Genomic DNA, 21,833 nt, shown 5'->3' with positions numbered 1-21,833 from the left:
TGCTTATGAGCCTTTGTCTTAACATTTTCATTATTATAAAGTCCCTTCTTTTAAACTCAGAAAAATTAATAATTGTTGAAAAATACGGTCCAGTGATTCTAACAATCAGTTCTTCAAAACTATCCACTGTACCATTTTCAGCTTCACTGAATCATTAGAAATTAATTCTCACCTATTGGAAAGAATTTGAGCTTCACAATTCCTTACAATTTATCATTTTAAAGTACACTTCAAAATCATAGAACCTGGCCCAAACTTCTGACCTCTTCATATTTCTCATAAACTCAATACCATCCTTATTTGACCTCAGTAAGTATTGTAATGCACATCTGTTCTTCAAGACTACCACATCCTTCTTTGCTTTCCTTCCCCAGCTCCATTCACTGAACAGATTGTTCATGTTATACACTCTCTGGCTAGTCTGTCAATTCCCTCGACAACTTGACCAAGTCTCGTAGTTAAGTGGTGAAACATTTGTTTCCTCTGCCTTAATCCTGGACTGCTGACTCTTGCTGAAGAAAACTTCAACCTTGTTCAAATTCTCTAAAACTTATTTTTATGAATCCAGGTAGGATTCAGTAATGACTGGGAAGAATCTATGGGAGTAAATATGGAACCTTAAGAAAAGCTACTTTCTGGAAAATAGAAATGATCAATTCCTGATCTTTACACATACTGATATCCTTCAAGGTCAATTCTAGATTCTTCTTTCTTCTAACTTTATCCTTTCTCCCTAGGATCTTATCTTTGCTTTTAGCTACAATTACTATACTTATCTCAATAACTCTAAAGTATTTATATTGAATATCACAAATTTAGAGTTTCAGATCATATTCTGTTTCTGAGATTTAGACTAGTATCTTCAAGTACCTGTCAGACAAATCCATTTGAATCTTAAAAGTACCTCAAATTCAATAAGTACAAACTTAAACCCATGATGTTTTTTTTTTTCTGTCAAAAACAACAACATTGGACAGGCACGGTGGTTCACGCCTGTAATGCTAGCACGTTGGTAGGCCAAGACGGGCAGATCATGAGGTCAACAGATTGAGATCATCCTTGCCAACATGATGAAACCCTGTCTCTACTGAAAATACAGAAATCAGCTGGGAGTGGTGGCACACGCCTGGAGTCCCAGCTACTCAGGAGGCTGAGGCAGGAGAATCGCTTGAACCCGGGTGGTGGAGGTTGCAAGTTAGCCATGATCATGCCATTGCACTCCAGCCTGGCGACAGAGCGAGAGTCTGTCTTAAACAACAACAGCAATAGCAACAACAGCAACAACATTTTCTTCCATGCAACCAGTTGGCTAGGTCAGAATCTTAGATGTCTTTCTGCAACTATTACTTTCTAAATAATTTCCCCAGGCCATTTCTTTCTCTCCATTTCCACTCCCAATACTCTAATGGTTTCCTAATTTATATACGGTAACCACACTGTTCTTTCTTCTTATCCATTGATATTAGTGTATTTCCAAGATGCAGATATAATTTTATCCCCCTCTTTGACAAATAAACAATCAAATAATCAAAGCCTCTAATGAGCTTCTTATCCCTTTTAGCATAAAATAGAAAGTTTCTAATGTGGTTTACAAGGCTCCTCAAGTTCTGAGATCTGCCTTCTACTCCAGGCTGGTCATGAACTACTCTTGTTTTGAATTTTCCTTTGTATATGATTAATATATTTCTAAATTATCTTTCCTACGTATAAGTGGACACTTCCCCTTTCCTGAGAGAAAAAAAGTAAAGCAAAAATGATTTAAGTAAGTCATTATTTTATTGATGCTGTATTTTATAGAATCACAAAATTTAGAAACGTAAGAAAGATTTCAGGTATCAACTAAATTCAAAGAAATGTGGGTTTCTAGGTTGCTAAGTGTGAAGAGAAAGTATGATTTGGTTTGGTTCATTTAAAACAGGTCACAAACAGAATTACATTTCAAATTTAGAAGATACAGTATTAAATTATTCATCGTATCTTGGACATTTTTCCTCACGGAGAATTCTTCTGGAAGAAAATGTAGGTTTATATGTGTTCTTATAAAGAGAAAGAAAGAAAGGCATACTATTTCAATCATTAAATTCTTGATGATGACTATGAGATTGAAAAGAAATATGAGTGAAGAGAATCTGTTGTTGCCAGCAATGAGTTTACCAGAACACTTCTAGGTGAACATTTTCCAAATGGAGTGACAGACTAATTGCATCTAAGGGGATGAGAATCTGCCAAAGAAGAGGATGCTGTTGGTTTTATTTTGCCTGATGAAGAATAGGAAAGGGTGATTACAATGGAACTCTTCATTAGTTAAAAGAGGTGATGAAAGCTCTGTTACTAGAGCGGTGGTAGCTGCGGCCTCCGCTCCCTCCTCAGTGACCTCCACAAAGGCCTTGTGTAGGACTTTAGATACCGTGAGACCGCGGCTCCCGGTCATGCCTGAGAGGTCTGCATCCCCATTGAAGAGATCCACCATTCCCATGTTTCTCAACGTGTCCTTGAGGTCATAGCTCTCTTCCACTTTGAACCGAGGCAAGTGTAAATCCACATGTGCCTCTCTCATATTCTGCAAACTTGTCCATTCCAACAATTTCTCAGCAGTGAGTTTCTCTTCAAGCTATACAAATGGAAAAAAGAAACTGATATGACTAACTATCGATCTCTAATACACCTTAACAATGAGTTGACTATGTGGAGTATCTTTATTTTGGCAATAATGTGAAATACAGAAGGTTCATTATTAGATATTATTCGAATAGGAAAAATATGAGTCCTGAATATATCAATACACTGAATTATATATGTATATGTAAATATATGTATCTAAAAACAGAATCATGTTTTTATGTATATGTAATGTGTGCATATGTATGTATACAAATGTATAATACATATGTAAAATATGTTTATAATATTTTGTATACAATGAACTGTATATATCACTATTTCTTGTGCCAACAGCTTACTACATGTGTCAATTTTTAATAGGCTCATCTTATTTTTCTGTATGCATTATTTAGTATACATTGCAATTATCGTATATACCCTAAATCTCTCTTCCCTTTTTTACTTGGTGTATTTGTAAACTTTCCTCACATTGCTATGTATTTCTCCCAGTCAAGTTTAAATTGCTGCATAATAATATCATCAAATTGATATATTATGCATGTAACTCTAATAAATTAATAATTAATTAAGCCTTCAGTTTGTGTCAGGCCCTATGCTTAAATATTTGTAATATAAAGGTGAGTAATCATTCCTCACTTTGAATTTTTCATTATTTTGAGGAAATTTGGTCACAAGTTTTCACCTTGCTTAAACTTGGTATCTTTGGAAAAAAGTCAGGCAGTAGAAGAGTTGTAGATGCAAAGTTTTTACCTTCTGCAGACCATTGATTTCATTCGGCAGCAGCACAATCATGCTTAGATCTTTGCCTTTGTATGGTATTTCCAGTACCTTGGCCTGTACATCCTCCAGCAAGGCAAAATTAAAGGACTCGTTTTGCCTCATCATCTGTACAGACTTGTGTGTATTCTGCAATAAATCAATGCATCCAACAAATACCAAGTGAGACACAAGACAAAAAAGATAATATTATTGAGATATCAACACATCCTTCTTCTAAGACATAACCCAAGAATTTAATGAGTTAGAGACAAAAGTTTCTTCAGGTATTTCTTACTAAATAAAGTTATAAGACTAAAACAACAAAATAACAGACATGATAAATTTTATTTTTTACTTGTACATTACATCAGAAATGTTTAAATTTATTAACATATTATATTATATAAATAAAATATAGACAATACCTTGTTTGGCCAAAATTTTTCCTCTTTAGTATTTTCTTTATTAAATTTATTTTGCCATTGACCCTTGAAATAAATTGCGTTCACAAGAACCAGTGTGGTATCGTTGCCAATACTTCTATCAGGAAATAGGTTTTTAATTTTTTCTGCAAGGGAAAGAATAAAAGAGTCTTTTATACAAGGTACAAATGGTTTGTCTGGAAGATGCTTTGCAAGTGTTCGTGACTGATCATTAATTATTCACCCAAATCCTTACTTGAGACTCACTGACTTTGATCTTTGAATTATTAGACTCACTGACCAATGGTTCACCATATGCAGCTTTCTTTCAGGCTCCAGTCGGATAAAGTTATCCTTGACGGAGACATCACTTCTTGTGATAGAGAAGGAGTTTAGATTCTCTGTGTATGAGTGACTCTAGTTCATCTGATTTGGAATACTGATACACTGGTTTTATCTACGCTTTCAACACATCTTTCGTTTCTCCCTCCCTCCTCTTCCGATTATTTTTCTTTTAACTATGGGGTCCTGAATCAGAGGATGTGGGCCCTAACTGCTTTTTAGGACAAGTGATATGAGCTCTGTAATATGAAACACATGTCCTGTGCTGTCAGACACTACTTCCTGGGGTATCTTCCTATTCACTCTCATGTTGAGTTGCTGTAAGTTTGGCCTGTAATGAGAGGTGGGAGGTAGGAAAGATGTCTGTTGAATGGAGACTTTGTTAAGCTCTTTGCCCTTGATGGAGAAGACAGCTGTGATAATCCCTGCAGAACGTGTGGTTAGAGATGTGGTCCAGGCAGCTCCAGTTCAGATGGCAAAAGGATGATTTACCGGAGAGCTGCTTGTTTCCCAATTAGTAAAGGACAAGGGAGATGCTTTCTAATGTTTTCTTTTAAATATTCATCATAAAAAAAATTGGTTCTGATTCAAAGTATAGGACATGATCTCAAAATGGGCCTGAGTGGAGACAGGGGATCCACAAAGCTATTGTCATCCAGGAACATGAGCAAATAATTCTCCGGCTGTGTTTTCATCTAATTGGCTTCCTGTAATTTCCTCCTTGGCTCCCCGAGGCTCTCTTTATATTATTATTTGGAAAATCTCTTTATCTGGAGTGCCTTCTTCTGTCTTCCCTGCAAAGCCATCTCAATCCCCACCGCTGGTCCCCATGCAGTGTCAGGCACAGGGCTCACTCGCATAGGTTTCTCAAAGGTGTGTCTACAATGGGCGGCTCTCCTACCATTCGTTTGACTTTCCACCCAGGAGTTAATCTTCTTTCGACTTTCTTCTGGAGCCTTTGCAAAATCAACAGATTCCACACTGGTCTGGTAAAATTTCTTGATGGCATCTAAATATTCCTTTGAGACATGGAGGAGGAAAGTAGGAATTAAGAGTAATTTATGTAACTATATATTACTAAATTTAGTTATTTATAATTATAGTAAGCCGAATCCAGAACCTGAACAGATGCAGTATCTCCTGTCCATGCATATTTTTATACAGAGGCCACGTAGGCAATGCAAAAGGGTAGTGTGGGCTGGCCCAAAAATAGGTCACTGAAGGTCAGTGCCGGTTTACTGATGGTATCTTATTACTCACTCTACTACCCAACCTCCTCTTTTATTACAAGATTATCCCTAAATGCACACTTCACTGATGTATTGTCAGGGTCTGGAACACTCCAGTGGGGGAGAGTTGTGGAAATGGAGCTAATGCACTCTGAGTAAATGCTCCCCACTTGGGTTGGCCAGGCTCATCTGCCTTGCTTTCTTCCATTAGGCCACTCAGAGACACAGACACCAGGCTGCAGACGAAAGGTGGGTAGGTCAGGTGAAATTTACCTGTAAAAATTGAAACGTCTTTTCTCCGAAGAGCTTGTTGGCGATCTTCAGCTCATATGCATCAGTGGATTTGTTTAATTCAGTCAGAAGCTTTTGAAACTGGTGATGACCATTTCCTGACCTATCAACCTTCAAACATCAAAGAAGGAGATCACTGAATTACTGCATCAATGTAAATTCTAAACCCGTGCTAAGTCTGTTAGATCAGTTCCTAAAGGCTGGTATCCTCAATGATGACCTTTGTGCTTATTCCCTGATACTTGGTGTATTTCACCTCAAATACTCTTCAAAATCTACCTTATGTTTGACTTCTTCCAGAAAATTCTTCCTGTACTAATGTACTCCAATCTTTTTTCTTCTGAACTAAAGATGCAGCACTGTCTACCACTGGATTTTCTCCTTGTTGGGTTAAAGGGTTAGGTTTAGCTTCCCAGTTAAACTCTCAGCTCCTTAAGGGCAAGGACCATATTTCACTTCTAACAGCCATCAAGGATATGAGTATGTTGAAGTTTGGATATCTTAAATAGATTATGCCAGGAAGCCCTGTTATACCTGTTGGTGGTATCATCTTGTAAGACACAATGACTGATCTATGGTTCTTTCCTCATGATTGTCATTCTCTGCAAGTAACAACAGTGTGTCAGGTAGATGACTAAGGACTTTACATGGGTAACTCTAAGTCTTTAGTTCAATTCGGGTGAAAACAAGACAGCTCAGAGAATGGAAAATAAACCTCTTTATAGAGACGTAAATTAGAAATGCCAAGTTTTGAACCTAAGCCTGTTAAATCTAGAAACTTCTACTTTCCAGGAAGCATTTTGCACTATTAAGTCTCTAAACCAATATATTCCATAGAAATCATTTTCCAAAATATACTTGGACTTGTGCTTATTCCTCTTAATCTCATTAATGACTCAATTAAAATTAAAGTATTTTTGTAACATTTTTGTGATTAGTATAATTATAGCTATTTTATAATAACAATAACATTTATTATGACTTTTTATGGGCAGGGCACTGTTATAAATATTTGCATGTATTTGCATGTATTAAGTCAGATTTTTTATTACCCCTACTTTTCTGGGATGAGGTCACTGGGACTCTGAGCAGTTGTGTCATGCTCCTGTTCACCATTTGTGAAGAGCAAAGCTGGAGTTTGAACCTAGCCTATCCTGATCCAGACCTATGCTCTGAAGTACAGGGCTGACTGTCTTTCAGTAATGCAAAAACGAGGAATAATAATTATGTGCCATGAAATGCCAATCCACTCTGTACGTCTCAATCTTTTCATCCAGGCTCTCCCCTAAGAATGGCCTTTACTTAGTTTCTGTGAAGTTCCAGGTTTAAACTATGACCTGCTCAGGGATCTAAAGCTGAACCAAAGTGCTCTGTGACTCACGTGATATGTTGCAGCTTTTTCTGTGGTGTTCTCTGGGACTTGATCGAAGTGAAGAACCTGGAAGAGACATGAAGCGGGACAAGAAAACTTTACTCAAAAGATCTGTTTAAGTCAGTGGGCTCACAGTTACGGAAATTCCTGCTCAGCCCCCTGCGCTACCCGTCAGGCCACTACATCTATTACCATCTGCATGCGAGCCGCCGGAACCACAGAGAGAAGCTGTAACAGGACAGCGTAAGAAGCTGATACCTACCTTGTTAATTTGTTGTGCAGTGTTGTCTTTGGCCCCTAAGAGGACCATCCCTAATGCTGTTGTGATGCTGATAGGGGAATAGAAGGTGTTGTTCTTTTGTGATTTTCTGAACTGTTGGAACAGATCGAACATGAACTTGGTGTTGGCTTCACTGAGTGAATTCATGGTGAACTCGATGTGATCTGGACTCCTGGAAAAGCATCAGATTCCTGTCAGAATGACTTTAATAAATGCAGTGGTATTTTGTAGTATGATTTTCTTAAACAAATAACATATCTGGGTTGTGAGATTTTGACATCTAAAGTTTTTCTTTTCTTATTTTTAGCATTTCAATCTTTCTACAATGTGCTTATATTGAACATATTAATGTCCTAATTAAGAGGCTCACAAAATTACTGTTTTTAAAGACTATTGCAAATAAGTAATAGACCCTCTTTATCTTTCCTTCATAGCTGGTTACACTGGGGCTAGGTAGGAAGGCTTTATAATGAATGCTAACAGGAGACCTCTGTGGATCACATCCAACCAGCTCTTAAGATACGTTCCTGACGTCTCCCTCAAGGCTCTATGGCTGCAAGGCACTCTCCCTCTGTGTTCCTAAAAGTGCACTGGTTTCCTTGGAATGAAACAATTTAGATAAAGGACAAATCAGATGAAATAGGTATTTTAATTATGCCCTGGCAGAATAAGTAAAACATAATCAGAGAGAATGCAAGAGATGCATGATATAGAACACAGTATCATTATTATTCTCAAAAATAATTCATGTTATTAAGCTGGAGTGGCTTGAAGCACTTACCTGTGTTCCTAGAGGAAGCAGACGTGGGCGGAGAGCCTGTGTGTGTCTGTGGAATGAAGGGTGAGATCCTGAATTTATGCCTCTCCTCTTGCTGCCTCTCCCTCTGTGGTTAGCATTTGAAGTTACTCAACTCTAGATTTCACAAGCAGGCTAACACTCACCTTTATAAGTATGAAAATGTATGACAAAGGACATGATTACTGTTCTAACATTGTACTTCCTTTTTAATCTATAGGGAAAAAATTAAAAATGCAAATCAGCAATCACTGGCTCATTTGAAATACCTGTAGGTGCCTTTCTAATATAAATGAGAATAAGGTTAGAATTTCAATTTCCCCTCATTTGTTTCAACTCCATCCCTTTGTATTCTACTCCAGCTGTAAAACAAACAAACAAACAAAAAAACCAAAAAAAAAAGAACAAAAAAACCCCACTATTTTTTCTTGGATGTTGCATTGTCTTTTAGGCATACTTTGAATACCAAACAACTAAAAAGCTTACATTTCTTGTTTTTCAGTTCTGAAAGTTTTTGTTATCCCATGAATTTCTTAGTAATTATCTGTATAACAAGGAATATAGTGCTAATTCTAAGTCCAAAGAGATACTGAAGAAGTGTACCTCAGTATCTCATAGCATACTATGAAGAACAGGATTCTATTGCCTTCTCCTGAATGCTCTGCCTTGGCAGTGATCCTACAGTCAACTCCCGTGCCCCTTACAACCATCCCAGATGGTTTCGGTTGCATAGAGTCAGTGAGAAAGTTATTTACCTTGCTGAGTGATATGGTTTGGCTGTGTCCCCACCCAAATCTCAACTTGAATTGTATCTACCAGAATTTCCACATGCTGTTGGAGGGACCCAGGTGGAGGTAATTGAATCACGGGCACCTGTCTTTCCTGTGCCATTGTTTCCAGAGCCTTGTACTTCATTCTTCCCTTTCTTGAGACCCTGGAAATCAGGAATCCACCTCCTGTTTCTATGGATTTGCCTATTCTAAACATTTCATATAAATGGAATCATACAGTACGTCCTTTTGTGACTGGCTTCTTTGATCTAGTATTGTTTTCAAGGTTTGTCCATGTTGTTGCGTGGATCAGTACATCATTCCTTTTTGTGGTCGAATAATATTCCATTGTATGAATACACCACATTTTCTTCATGCATAAGTTGATGGACATTTGTGTTGTTTCCATCCTTTTACTATTATGAATAATGGTGCTCTGACCTTTCATGTACATTTTGTCTGCATGGCATATGTCTTCCTTTCTTTTGAGTATAAACCTATGAATGAAACCGCTGGGTCATATGGTAACTCTAGGTTAACATTTTGAGGAAATGCCAGACTCTTCTCCATAGAATTCTGCACAAGTGTGCATTCCAACCTACAGTGAAGAGAGTTCTGATTTCTCCACATCCTCCCCAACACTTGGTATTGTCATGGGCCCTTTTCAACACCAGCAGTGAGTTTGTTTTCTCAGCACATCACAAAATCAAGGGAGATTCATCTACAACAAGGTTCCAGAAATACATAGGATGGAAGTAGGGGCTGGACGGGAGAAAGGAAGCTGTGTTTCTAATCTGAACGTTTCTCACCTGCCTGTTCCCCAACCTCCAAGACATACTCTTCTTAGGTCTCCTGTATCAATACATATGTTTCGAGTCTCTGAATGAGATTGGGAGGCATAAGTTCCCTGATTTAAGTTGGGGAATAGACTAATGGGGTGTTGATGAACTAAAAAGTCCAAAGATAGAAGAAAAAGAAACAAGAGGAAATATACGAGATGAAGAATTCCAAAAATGAATAATGGTCTTCTCAGCTGAGTCTGCATCCAGGGCCATGAGATGAAAATGGACCTTCCTCTACACAGAGTAGGATGGGTTTACCTGGGTACCAAAGAGAAGGAATCTAACATCTCCTAGGACAGAAGTAAGAAGCTCAACCCTGGGAATGGAGGGGAAAAAAACAGGATAACAAGCTGAGACAAACTGGGGTTACAGGGGACATATCTATGGAAGAGAATTTCATACTATGGCTAAATCTTCTGAGATGCTGAGGTTTGTCATGAAGGTTGAACTTGAGGAAAGGTACTAACTGAAAATGACCAGGAGTTTACTTAAATTTAGAGAAAGCTTGGATGAATTCAAATGAGAAATCATGTCAGGCATCAGACATTTTTCTTCTGTTCCTAAAAAGTACTCCTGGCATGTGATGGCCAGGCTAGACAGGACATATCCTGATGTGAGAGATGGGACATATCCTGATGTCGTATATTGCCATATAGAGAACTCAGGAATTCCAAGAAGGTGTTTCATGTGAACACTTGCCAAGTTATGTCTCTCACTATTTCATAAACATATGCCAACTTCATTGGCTCCAGGAATCCAGAAATTAAAAACAAATCCTCGATGGGAAATTACACTTTCAGGAAATATCCTGTCATTACTAATGCCTTTATAGATTGGTTGAGAAATATCTCCTAGACTTTTCTGGACCTCACTTCCTTCTGAAGGTTGTAAAGTTTTCTCAGCATTCTTAAGTTACAAATGAAAGAACATTTATTTATTGTTTCTTACCTATGTAAGAACTGTAGTTACATATGAGACTATTTCCCTCTCTTCTTTTCAAACCTTACTGGAGTTGTTTTCCCCTCATGAAAACTAAACAAGGAAAGCTAGTTAATCTTGTTCTCAGGTTGTTCAGAATATACATATCTATATCTGTAGAGAGATCCTTGGGAATACAGTAGTTGGCATATATTCTGTTATTTGATGCTTGAAAAATCTCCTCCACTGACCAGTTTCCCTATAGATAGGCACAAGCACATAGTTAAGAAACAATAAATAAAATGTTCTCTATAATTTGTAACTTAACACAGCTGAGAAAACTTTACAGCCTTCATAAGGAAGTGAGGTCCAGGAAAATCTAGGAGATGTTTCTTAACCAATCTATAAAGGCATTAGTAATGACAGGATATTTCCTGAAAGTGTAATTTCCCATTGAGAATTTGTTTTTAATTTCTGGATTCTGGAGCCAATGAAGTTGACGTATGTTTATGAAATGCCAAGAGACATAAGTTGGCAAGTGTTCATATGCAAAAACTTCTTGGAATTCCTGAGTTCTCTGTCACAATATATGACATCAGGATATGTCCCGTGTCACACATCAGGATATGTCCTATCTAGCTTCCCTATCACACACCAGGAGCAGTTTTTAGGAACAGAAAAAAAATGCCTGAAATGATTTCTCATTTGAATTCATCCAAGCTTTCTCTAAATTTAAGCAAACTCCTGGTCATTTTCAGTTAGTACCTTTCCTCAAGTTCCACCTTCATGACAAACCTCCGCATCTCAGAAGATTTAACCATAGTCTGAAATTCTCTTCCATAGGTAGGTCCCCTGTAGCCCCAGTTTATCTCAGCTTGTTATCCTGCTTTTTTTCCCTCCATTCCCAGGCTGAGCTTCTTGCTTCTGTCTTATGAGATGTTAGATTCCTTCTCTTTGGTACCCAGGTAAACCCATCTTAATCCATATGGAGGAAGGTCCATGTTTGTCTTATAGCCCTGGATGCAGACTCAGCTGAGAAGACCATTATTCATTTTTGGAATTCTTCATCTCATATATTTCCTCTTGTTTCTTTTTCTTCTATCTTTGGACCTTTTAGTCATCAACACCCCATTAGTCTATTCCCCAACCTAAATCAGGGACCTTACACCTCCCAATCTCATTCAGAGATTCAAAACATATGTATTGATACAGGAGACCTAAGAACAGCATGTCTTGGAGGTTGGGGAACAGGCAGGTGAGAAACGTTCAGATTAGAAACACAGCTTCCTTTCTCCCGTCCAGCCCCTACTTCCATCCTATGTATTTCTGGAACCTTGTTGTAGATGAATCTCCTTTGATTTTGTGATGTGCTGAGAAAACAAACTCACTGCTGATGTTAAAAAGAGCCCATGACAATACCAAGTGTTGGGGAGGATGTGGAGAAGTCAGAACTCTATTCACAGTAGGTTGGAATGCATACTTGTGCAGAATTCTATGGAGAAGAGTCTGGCATTTCCTCAAAATGTTAACCTAGAGTTACCATATGACCCAGCAGTTTCATTCATAGGTTTATACTCAAAAGAAATGAAGACATATGCCATGCAAAAAAAAAAAAAGTTCATGAAAGGTCAGAGCATCATCATTCATAATAGTAAAAAGATGAAAACAGCACAAATGTCCATCTAGTTATGAACAAAGAAAATGTGGTCTATTCATACCATGGAATATTATTCGGCCACAAAAAGGAATGACGTGCTGATCCATGCAAGGACATGGACAAACCTTGACAATAATACTAGATGAAAGAAGCCAGTCACAGAAGGACAAATACTGTATGATTCTATTTATATGAAATGTTTAGAATTGGCAAATCCATAGAAACAAGAGGTAGATTTGTGGTTTCCAGGGTCTCGAGAGAGGGAAGAATGAAGTACAAGGTTTCTTTTGGAAGTAGTGAAATTATTGTGGAATGAGATGATGATGGTGATAGCACAACTTTGTGAATGTACTAAAAATCATTGAATTGTACAGTTGAAAATGGTGAACCTGATGGTATATAAATTACATGTCAATAAAAAGGGGAGTTCACAAAAGAAAACCAGCCCTCTATTCTGGTGGTCAGGGAGATATTGGATTAAATGGCCTTGGACAACAACCCTCTCTCTGGCCACAGACATTCTTCAGATTACAAAATATTCCAGGGAAAACACTGGAATGAGTCTGAAGCCAGGTGCTAAATAGTAGGACCACTGAGCAATGTTGTGATCCTGACAGTTCAAACAACTTATTTTTCTGCTTCATTTTTAAATGAAAAATTTAAAAACTGCCATTCAAAATGGCCCATTTGTTTCAATTGTTCTTCTCAGTGTTAGCCTGTTAACTCAGTGTATTAGTCTGTTTTCATGCTGCTGATAAAGACATACCCAAGACTGGCAAGAGAAAGAGGCTTAATTGGACTTACACTTCCATGTGATTGGAGAGGCCTCCGAATCATGGTGGGAGGCAAAAGTTATTCTTACATGGTGGCAGCAAGAGAAAATGAGGAAGAAGCAAAAGAAAAAAACCCCTGATAAACCCATCAGATCTCCTGAGACTTATTAACTATCACGAGAATAGCACAGAAAAAGACCGGTCCCCATGATTCAGTTACCTCCACATGGGTCCCTCCAACAACACGTGGGAATTCTGGTAGATACAATTCAAGTTGAGATTTGGGTGGGGACACAGCCAAACCGTATCACTCAGCAAGGTAGATAACTTTCTCACTGACTCTATCCAACAGAAAACATCTGGGATGGTTGAAAGGGGCACGGGAGATGACTGGCAGGATCACTGCCAAGGTAGAGCATTCAAGAGAAAGCAATAGAATCCTGTTCTCCATAGTATGCTATGAGATACTGAAGTACACTTCTTCGGTATCTCTTTGGACTTAAAATTAGAATTATATTCCTTGTTATACAGAAAAATAACTAATGAAATGCATAGGATGACAAAAACTTTCAGAACTGAAAAACAGGAAATGTAAGCTTTTTAGTTGTTTGGTGTTCAAAGCATGCCTTAAAGACAATGCAACATCCAAGAAAAGAATGGCCCTTTTTCTGTGTTTGTTTTGTTTGTTTGTTTTCTTTTCTTTTCTTTTCTTTTCTTTTTTAACATCTGGAGTTGTATACAAACGAAAGGAGCTGAAATTAATGAGAGGAAATTGGAATTCTAACCTTATTCTCATTGGCAATAGAAAGTCACCGACATTATTTCAAATGAGCCAGTGATTGCTGATTTACATTTTCATTTTTTCCCTATAGATTAAAAAGGAAGTACAATGGTAGAACAGTAATCGTATCCTTTGTCATAAATGTTCTCACTCATCAAGGTGAGTGTTAGCCTGCTTGTGAAATCTCCTCTCCACAGAGGGAGAGGCAGCAAGAAAGTCACCTACAGGTATTTCAAATAAGCCAGTGATGCTGATTTGCATTTGCATTTTTTCCCTGTAGATTAAAAAGGAGTGTTAGCCTTCTTGTGAAATGTCTTCTCCACAGAGGGAGAGGCAGCAAGAGGAGAGGCATAAATTCAGGATCTCACCCTTCATTCCACAGACACACACAGGCTCTCTGCCCACGTCTGCTTCCTTTAGGAATACAGGTAAGTGCTTCAAGCCACTCCAGCTTAATAACATGAATTATTTTTGAGAATAATAATGATACTGTGTTCTATATCATGCATCTCCTGCATTCTCTCTGATTATGTTTTACTTATTCTGCCAGGGCATAATTAAAATATCTGTTTTATCTGATTTGTCCTTTATGTAAATTACTTAGTTCCAAGTAAACCAAGGCACCCTGAGGAACACAGAGGGAGAGTGCCTTGCAGCCACAAAGCCTTGAAGGAAACGTCAGGGATTCCTCTTAAGAGCCGGTTGGATGTGATCCACAAAGGTCTCCTGTTAGCATTCATTATAAAGCCTTCCTACCTGGCCCCAGTGTAACCAGCAATGAAGGAAAGATAAAGAGGGTCTATTACTGATTTATAATAGCTTTAAAAACAGTAATTTTGTGAGCCTCTTAATTAGGACATTAATATATTTAATATATGCACATTGTAGAAAGATTGAAACATTAAAAACGAGAAAAGAAAAACTTTAAATGTCAAAATCTCACAACCCAGATATGTCATTTCTTTAAGAAAATCATACTACAAAATACCACTGCATTTATTAAAGTCATTCTGACAGGAATCTGATGCTTTTCCAGGAGTCCAGATCACATCGAGTTCACCATGAATTCACTCAGTGAAGCCAACACCAAGTTCATGTTCGATCTGTTCCAACAGTTCAGAAAATCACAAAAGAACAACACCTTCTATTCCCCTATCAGCATCACAACAGCATTAGGGATGGTCCTCTTAGGGGCCAAAGACAACACTGCACAACAAATTAACAAGGTAGGTATCAGCTTCATTACGCTGTCCTGTTACAGCTTCTCTCTGTGGTTCCAGCGGCTTGCATGCAGATGGTAATAGATGTAGTGGCCTGACAGGTAGCGCAGGGGGCTGAGCAGGAATTTCCGTAACTGTGAGCCCACTGACTTAAACAGATCTTTTGAGTAAAGTTTTCTTGTCCCGCTTCATGTCTCTTCCAGGTTCTTCACTTCGATCAAGTCCCAGAGAACACCACAGAAAAAGCTGCAACACATCACGTGAGTCACAGAGCACTTTGGTTCAGCTTTAGATCCCTGAGCAGGTCATAGTTTAAACCTGGAACTTCACAGAAACTAAGTAAAGGCCATTCTTAGGGGAAAGCCTGGATGAAAAGATTGAGACGTACAGAGTGGGTTGGCATTTCATGGCACATAATTATTATTCCTCGTTTCTGCATTACTGAAAGACAGTCAGCCCTGTACTTCAGAGCATAGGTCTGGATCAGGATAGGGTGGGTTCAAATTGCAGCTTTGCTCTTCACAAATGATGAACATGGCAGGACACAATTGCTCAGAATCCTAGTGACCTCATCCCAGAAAACTAAGGGTAATAAAAAATCTGACTCAATACATGCAAATACATGCAAACATTTCCAACAGTGTCTTGCCCATAAAGTCATAATAAATATTATTATTATAAAATAGCTATAATCATACTAATCACAGTAATATTGCAAAAATAATTTAATTTTAATTGAGTCATTAATGAGATTAAGAGGAATAAGCACAAGTCTATTTTGGAAAATGATTGCTATGGAATATATTGGTTTAGAGCCTTCATAGAGAAAAATGCTTTGCTGGAAAGTAGGAGGTTCTAGATTTAACAGGCTTAGGTTCAAAACTTGGCACTTCTAATTTATGTCTCTATAAATAGAGTTTTTTTTCTATTCTCTGAGCTTTCTTGTTTACATCTGAATTGAACTAAAGACTCAGAGTTACCCATGTAAAGCTCTTACCCATGTACCTGGCACACACTGTTCTCACATGCAGAGAATGACCATCGTGAGGAAAGAGCCATAGATCAGTCAGTGTGTCTTACAAGATGATACCACCAACAGGTATAACAGGGCTTCCTGGCATAATCTATTTAAAATATCCAAACTTAAATATACTCATATTCTTGACGTCTGTTAGAAGTGTAATGTGGTCCTTGTCCTTAAGGAACTGACAGTTTAACTGGGAAGCAAACCTAACCCTTTAAGCCAACAAGGGGAAAACCCAATGGTAGACAGTGCTGCATCTTTAGTTCAGAAGAGAGAAGTACATTAGTGCAGGAAGAATTTTCTGGAAGAAGTCAAACGTAAGGTAGATTTTGAAGAGTATTTGAGGTGAAATACACCAAGTATCAGGGAATAAGCATAAAGGTCATCATTGAGACTACCAGCCTTTAGGAACTGATCTAACAGACTTAGCACGGGTTTAGAATTTACACCGATGCAGTAATTCAGTGATCTGCTTTTTTGATATTTGAAGGTTGATAGGTCAGGAAATGTTCATCACCAGTTTCAAAAGCTTCTGACTGAATTAAACAAATCCACTGATGCATATGAGCTGAAGATCGCCAACAAGCTCTTCGGAGAAAAGACGTTTCAATTTTTACAGGTAAATTTCACTTGACCTACCCACCTTTCGTCTGCAGCCTGGTGTCTGTGTCTCTGAGTGGCCTAATGGAAGAAAGCAAGGCAGATGAGCCTGGCCGACCCAAGTGGGGAGCATTTACTCAGAGTGCTTTAGCTCCGTTTCCACAACTCTCCCCCACTGGAGTGTTCCAGACCCTGACAATACATCAGTGAAGTGTGCATTTAGGGATAATCTTGTAATAAAAGAGGAGGTTGGGTAGTAGAGTGAGTAATAAGATACCATCAGTAAACCGGCACTGACCTTCAGTGACCTATTTTTGGACCAGCCCACACTACCCTTTTGCATTGCCTACGTGGCATCTGTATAAAAATATGCATGGACAGGAGATACTGCATCTGTTCAGGTTCTGGATTCGGCTTCTTATAATTATAAATAACTAAATTTAGTAATATAGAGTTACATAAATTACTCTTAATTCCTACTTTCCTCTTCCATGTCTCAAAGGAATATTTAGATGCCATCAAGAAATTTTACCAGACCAGTGTGGAATCTGTTGATTTTGCAAAGGCTCCAGAAGAAAGTCGAAAGAAGATTAACTCCTGGGTGGAAAGTCAAACGAATGGTAGGAGAGCCGCCCATTGTAGACACACCTTTGAGAAACCTATGCGAGTGAGCCCTGTGCCTGACACTGCATGGGGACCAGCGGTGGGGATTGAGATGGCTTTGCAGGGAAGACAGAAGAAGGCACTCCAGATAAAGAGTTTTTCCAAATAATAATATAAAGAGAGCCTCGGGGAGCCAAGGAGGAAATTACAGGAAGCCAATTAGATGAAAACACAGCCGGAGAATTATTTGCTCATGTTCCTGGATGACAATAGCTTTGTGGATCCCCTGTCTCCACTCAGGCCCATTTTGAGATCATGTCCTTTACTTTGAATCAGAACCAATTTTTTTATGATGAATATTTAAAAGAAAACATTAGAAAGCATCTCCCTTGTCCTTTACTAATTGGGAAACAAGCAGCTCTCCGGTAAATCATCCTTTTGCCATCTGAACTGGAGCTGCCTGGACCACATCTCTAACCACACGTTCTGCAGGGATTATCACAGCTGTCTTCTCCATCAAGGGCAAAGAGCTTAACAAAGCCTCCATTCCATAGACATCTTTCCTACCTCCCACCTCTCATTACAGGCCAAACTTACAGCAACTCAACATGAGAGTGAATAGGAAGATACCCCAGGAAGTAGTGTCTGACAGCACAGGACATGTGTTTCATATTACAGAGCTCATATCACTTGTCCTAAAAAGCAGTTAGGGCCTACATCCTCTGATTCAGGACCCCATAGTTAAAAGAAAAATAATCGGAAGAGGAGGGAGGGAGAAACGAAAGATGTGTTGAAAGAGTAGATAAAATCAGTGTATCAGTATTCCAAATCAGATGAACTAGAGTCACTCATACACAGAGAACCTAAACTCCTTCTCTATCACAAGAAGTGATGTCTCCGTCAAGGTAACTTTATCCGACTGGAGCCTGAAAGAAAGCTGCATATGGTGAACCATTGGTCAGTGAGTCTAATAATTCAAAGATCGAAGTCAGTGAGTCTCAAGTAAGGATTTGGGTGAATAATTAATGATCAGTCACGAACATTTGCAAAGCATCTTCCAGACAAACCATTTGTACCTTGTATAAAAGACTCTTTTATTCTTTCTCTTGCAGAAAAAATTAAAAACCTACTTCCTGGTGGAAGTATTGGCGACAATACCACACTGGTTCTTGTGAACGCAATTTATTTCAAGGGTCAATGGCAAAATAAATTTAATAAAGAAAATACTAAAGAGGAAAAATTTTGGCCAAACAAGGTATTGTCTATATTTTACTTATATAATATAATATGTTAATAAATTTAAACATTGCTGATGGAATATACTATGACAAGTAAAAAATAAAGTTTATCATGTCTGTTATTTTGTTGTTTTAGTCTTATACTTTATTTAGTAAGAAATACCTGAAGAAACTTTTGTGTCTAACTCATTAAATTCTTGGGTTGTCTTAGAAGAAGGATGTGTTGATATCTCAATAATATTATCTTTTTTATCTTGTGTCTCACTTGGTATTTGTTGGACACATTGATTTATTGCAGAATACACACAAGTCTGTACAGATGATGAGGCAAAACGAGTCCTTTAATTTTGCCTTGCTGGAGGATGTACAGGCCAAGGTACTGGAAATACCATACAAAGGCAAAGATCTAAGCATGATTGTGCTGCTGCCGAATGAAATCAATGGTCTGCAGAAGGTAAAAACTTGCATCTACAACTCTTCTACTGCCTGACTTTTTTCCAAAGATACCAAGTTTAAGCAAGGTGAAAACTTGTGACCAAATTTCCTCAAAATAATGAAAAATTCAAAGTGAGGAATGATTACTCACCTTCATATTACAAATATTTAAGCATAGGGCCTGACACAAACTAAAGGCTTAATTAATTATTAATTTATTAGAGTTACATGCATAATATATCAATTTGATGATATTATTATGCAGCAATTTAAACTTGACTGGGAGAAATACATAGCAATGTGAGGAAACTTTACAAATACACCAAGTAAAAAAGGGAAGAGAGATTTAGGGTATATACGATAATTGCAATGTATACTAAATAATGTATACAGAAAAATAAGATGAGCCTATTAAAAATTGACACATGTAGTAAGCTGTTGGCACAAGAAATAGTGATATATACAGTTCATTGTATACAAAATATTGTAATCATATTTTACATATGTATTATACATTTGTATACATACATATGCACACATTACATATACATAAAAACATGATTCTGTTTTTAGATACATATATTTACATATACACATATAATTCAGTGTATTGATATATTCAGGACTCATATTTTTCCTATTCGAATAATATCTAATAATGAACTTTCTGTATTTCACACTATTGCCAAAATAAAGATACTCCGCATAGTCAACTCATTGTTAAGGTGTATTAGAGATCAATAGTTAGTCATATCAGTTTCTTTTTTCCATTTGTATAGCTTGAAGAGAAACTCACTGCTGAGAAATTGTTGGAATGGACAAGTTTGCAGAATATGAGAGAGGCACATGTGGATTTACACTTGCCTCGGTTCAAAGTGGAAGAGAGCTATGACCTCAAGGACACGTTGAGAAACATGGGAATGGTGGATCTCTTCAATGGGGATGCAGACCTCTCAGGCATGACCCGGAGCCACGGTCTCATGGTATCTAAAGTCCTACACAAGGCCTTTGTGGAGGTCACTGAGGAGGGAGCGGAGGCCGCAGCTGCCACCGCTGTAGTAACAGGGTTTTCATCACCTCTTTTAACTAATGAAGAGTTCCATTGTAATCACCCTTTCCTATTCTTCATCAGGCAAAATAAGACCAACAGCATCCTCTTCTTTGGCAGATTCTCATCCCCTTAGATGCAATTAGTCTCTCACTCCATTTGGAAAATGTTCACCTAGAGGTGTTCTGGTAAACTCATTGCTGGCAACAACAGATTCTCTTCACTCATATTTCTTTTCAAACTCATAGTCATCATCAAGAATTTAATGATTGAAATAGTATGCCTTTCTTTCTTTCTCTTTATAAGAACACATATAAACCTACATTTTCTTCCAGAAGAATTCTGCGTGAGGAAAAATGTCCAAGATACGATGAATAATTTAATACTGTATCTTCTAAATTTGAAATGTAATTCTGTTTGTGACCTGTTTTAAATGGACCAAACCAAATCATACTTTCTCTTCAGACGTAGCGACCTAGAAACCCACATTTCTTTGAATTTAGTTGATACCTGAAATCCTTCTTACGTTTCTAAATTTTGTGATTCTATAAAATACATCATCAATAAAATAATAACTTACTTAAATCATTTTTGCTTTACTTTTTTTCTCTCAGGAAAGAGGAAGTGTCCACTTACACTTAGGAAACATAATTTAGAAATATATTAATCATATACAAAGGAAAATTCAAAACAAGAGTAGTTCATGACCAGCCTGGAGTAGAAGGCAGATCTCAGAACTTGAGGAGCCTTGTAAACCACATTAGAAACTTTCTATTTTATGCTAAAAGGGATAAGAAGCTCATTAGAGGCTTTGATTTTTTATTTGTCAAAGAGGGGGATAAAATTATATCTGCATCTTGAAAATACACTATTTTACTTTAAGTTCTGGGGATACAAATGCAGAAAGTGTAGGTTTGTTACATGGGTGTGGTGATTTACTGCATATGCCATGGTGGTTTGCTGCACCGATCAACCCATCATCTAGGTTTTATGCCCTGCATGCATTAGCTATTTGTCCTAATGCTCTCCCATTCCTTGCCCCCCATCCCCCAACTGGCCCCAGTGTGCGTTGTTCCCCTCTCTGTATCCATGTTCTGATTGTTCAACTCCCAATTATATGCAAGAACAAGCAGTGTTTGGATTTCTGTTAATGTGTTAGTTTGCTGAGGATGATGGCTTCCAGCTTCATCCATGTCCCTGCAAAGGACATGATCTCATTCCTTTTCATGGCTGCATAGTATTCTATGGTATACATGTACCACATTTTCTTTATCCAGTCTGTCATTGATGGGCATTTGTGTTGGTTCTATGTCTTTGTTATTGTAAATAATACTAACTATTCTTAAATTTTTAGGGCTGGTGTGATGTGAACAACTAAAATTGATAAATATGTTGCTGAAAATGTTTATTGTTACAACTATTTTGGAAAAACATGGCAATATCTGGTTATTTTGGTAATTCTATGTTTAAATATATACCCTAGGCCACGTGCAGTGGCTGTCACCTGTAATCCCAACAATTTGTGAGGTTGAGAGGGGCAGATCACTTGAGGTCAGGAGTTTGAGACCAGTCTGGCCAACATGGTGAAACCCTGTCTCTACTAAAATTACAAAAAATAAAAATAAAAATAAATTAGCCAGGCATGGCGGTGCATGCCTGTAATCCTAGCTACTCAGGAGGCTGAGGTGGGGGGATCCCTTGAACCTGGGAGGTAGAGGTTGCAGTGGGCTGAGATTGTGCCACTGCCCTCCAGCCTGGCTGACTGAGACTCTGTCTCAAAGAAAAAAACCTCTCTTTCTTTCTATATATAG

The 21,833-nt window shown here is 37.9% G+C and overlaps 2 protein-coding genes across 2 annotated transcripts; one reads left to right on the top strand and one right to left on the bottom strand.

Moving 5' to 3' along the window:
- Positions 1-1,754: 1,754 nt before the first annotated feature.
- On the bottom strand, positions 1,755-8,146 carry LOC105476992 (serpin B4). The gene is made up of 8 exons (XM_011733295.3): positions 8,099-8,146; positions 7,300-7,489; positions 7,047-7,103; positions 5,648-5,776; positions 5,047-5,164; positions 3,807-3,949; positions 3,373-3,528; positions 1,755-2,611 (listed from the first exon to the last, which is right to left on the bottom strand). Exons 2-8 carry the CDS (start codon positions 7,462-7,464, stop codon positions 2,207-2,209), a joined length of 1,173 nt encoding a protein of 390 aa, XP_011731597.2. The 5' UTR covers positions 7,465-7,489; positions 8,099-8,146; the 3' UTR covers positions 1,755-2,206.
- Positions 8,147-13,941: 5,795 nt separating this feature from the next.
- Positions 13,942-20,582, top strand: LOC105476993 (serpin family B member 3). The gene is made up of 9 exons (XM_011733296.3): positions 13,942-14,013; positions 14,135-14,282; positions 14,891-15,080; positions 15,278-15,334; positions 16,589-16,717; positions 17,201-17,318; positions 18,414-18,556; positions 18,838-18,993; positions 19,754-20,582. Exons 3-9 carry the CDS (start codon positions 14,916-14,918, stop codon positions 20,156-20,158), a joined length of 1,173 nt encoding a protein of 390 aa, XP_011731598.2. The 5' UTR covers positions 13,942-14,013; positions 14,135-14,282; positions 14,891-14,915; the 3' UTR covers positions 20,159-20,582.
- The last annotated feature ends 1,251 nt before the right edge of the window (positions 20,583-21,833 follow it).

The sequence above is a fragment of the Macaca nemestrina genome, chromosome 19 (assembly GCF_043159975.1).
Source record: "Macaca nemestrina isolate mMacNem1 chromosome 19, mMacNem.hap1, whole genome shotgun sequence".
Classification (NCBI taxonomy): Eukaryota; Metazoa; Chordata; class Mammalia; order Primates; family Cercopithecidae; genus Macaca; species Macaca nemestrina.
Note: the sequence above shows the minus strand (reverse complement) of the source record. Positions and strands in the feature narration are given on the sequence as shown.